Raw genomic sequence first — 2,180 nt, forward strand, 5'->3', positions numbered from 1 at the left:
ATATATATATGTATGTATGTGTATGTATATATATATATGTATGCAATCATCAGGTGAAATACAAATGTAATTTTTTTGTTAAAATAATTATATACAAATGAAACTAGTTACGTAAAATAACTACTAGTTCTATATTTTAACGAAAAAATTATATTTTCATTGCACACGATGATTGCAATAGCATGAAACTTAAAGTTGTGAAAATCACGTAGTTTTATTTTCTACATATATATTATATTATAGCTCTGACTCAGTTCATCGAGCACTTTCTTGATAGCATTTGCACTTCAAAACAGCATCACTACAATCATACACACACATATCGTAGTGTGTTGTCAAAAAAAAAAAAACGGAAATTTTGAGTATACAAAAAACGCTATAATACTAAGTATACTTTAAATTAATCAAAAAATAATTAAAAAAAAATTAATAATCTTCCTTTAAAGATTGATAGTAATCAGCTAGAACTTGCCAGCTTTTTGGCGCCATAAAACCAGGCGGTGGCAAAATCCCATCACGTGCAAAACCTCTCATTTTTGTTCCAGAAATAAAATCGAACTCTTCTTTCCTGGCTGGATCAAAGTATTCCATTCGCTGGTTGACTTTATTGTAAACTGCAACTTTGAAAGGTAAAATTTCCAACTGCAACAAACCTGGTGCCATAGTAAGCACTTTACCTCCATGAGTAGGATCATACAAATCTCCTGGTTGTTCAGGGTGTGGCATTCCTGCTGGATCACGACCAACAATATAATAAGTTGCACCTGTTGCTATTCGGGCTTTACAATGCCATTGAACTTCTGTTGGACCAGCGTACATCATTGGAGAAGGAAATATTGCTATAAAGACAATTAGAGTTTATCAATTGATATCAGGTTTACCACAATTTAAACTGAGGCTAAAAATAAGGATTTTAAGGAGAATTAAGAATATTTTTCCCAATCTATAAGGATATTTGGTCAGATCGTCATATAAGGAGATTTGGAGATCGCCACAATGGTAAAAATTGCATTCTATATAAATTGTTTAAAACATACGTTTAAAAAAAAAAAAACACAAACAACTTGTATAGCATTTTTATATATATAATCTTTATATATTGAGAGAGAAAATTTATAAATAATTTTTATTTTAAATTACATTCTCATTATACAAAAAATTAAATAAGGCTGCGTATAAATTGTAAAATTAAGTAAGGCTGCGTATAAACTTTATACAAATTAAAATTAAATTATATTTTTCTAGATAATTTGCTGAATTATTGTGATCAGCATCGTCTGTAAGATTGAGCTTGGTAAAAGGTAATATAAAGTATTTACTGGCAAATTCACCGGTAAATGATTACTCGCAACCATTCTATCATTCTATAATTAAGCTTGTAGATATGGTCAATATGATGCTCCATAATATAGTAGATATGGTCAATATGATGCTCCATAATATAGTTGATCGCGGTATCAATAACTTACGAGTAAATGTACTAATAAATACATTAGGTTGTTAACAAGCTCGAATTTATTTGTTAACAATAAAACTTTACGAAATCATTAAAAACCATAAAAATATAAAATCTGTAAAATAATATAATGGTGATGTTATCTTTTTACAAAAAAACCAAAGGAATTTAGAAATTCTCTTAATTTCCGAATTCTGAACGAATTTAGTATCTGTTAATGTTCTGGTATTTTGGAATAACTACAAGCGTATTTGGATATAGTCGGTCAAAAGCACCGCGGCAAGTCTTAGAATGTCCAATCAACCTAAACTGAGCCATTTTACTTTTTTGCTATCATTTTTATGTTTGACACTTCAAAATCACTTTTATTTTGGTCTCGTCAATATATTCATAATACTACATGAGTAAACATGACTAATAAACATCGGGTTTGTGTTTAAAGATAACTTTATTTTGTTGTTACACAGTATATCATTTAAATCAGGAGCTTAATATATTACAAAGTTTATTGCAATCGTATTTATTTAACATGATATGCATGTATATGTATGTATGTATGTATGTATGTATGTAAGTATGTATATATATATATATATATATATATATATATATATATATATATATATATATATATATATATACATACACACATATATATATACACACACATATATATACACACACACACACACACACACACACACACACATATATATTAGGGTCG

At 28.2% G+C, this 2,180-nt stretch overlaps 1 protein-coding gene across 2 annotated transcripts in view; it reads right to left on the minus strand.

Moving 5' to 3' along the window:
- Positions 1-382: 382 nt before the first annotated feature.
- LOC100206252 (bifunctional 3'-phosphoadenosine 5'-phosphosulfate synthase) overlaps positions 383-2,180 on the minus strand; it is an 18,918-nt gene continuing 17,120 nt past the window's right edge. For both annotated transcript variants that reach the window (XM_065800293.1, XM_065800294.1), the window contains exon 6: positions 383-839. In XM_065800293.1, the coding sequence (XP_065656365.1) occupies positions 427-839 (413 nt within the window). In that variant the 3' untranslated portion in view covers positions 383-426. The remainder of the gene's footprint in view (positions 840-2,180) is intronic.

This window comes from Hydra vulgaris, chromosome 06 (genome assembly GCF_038396675.1).
Source record: "Hydra vulgaris chromosome 06, alternate assembly HydraT2T_AEP".
NCBI classification, from domain to species: domain Eukaryota; kingdom Metazoa; phylum Cnidaria; class Hydrozoa; order Anthoathecata; family Hydridae; genus Hydra; species Hydra vulgaris.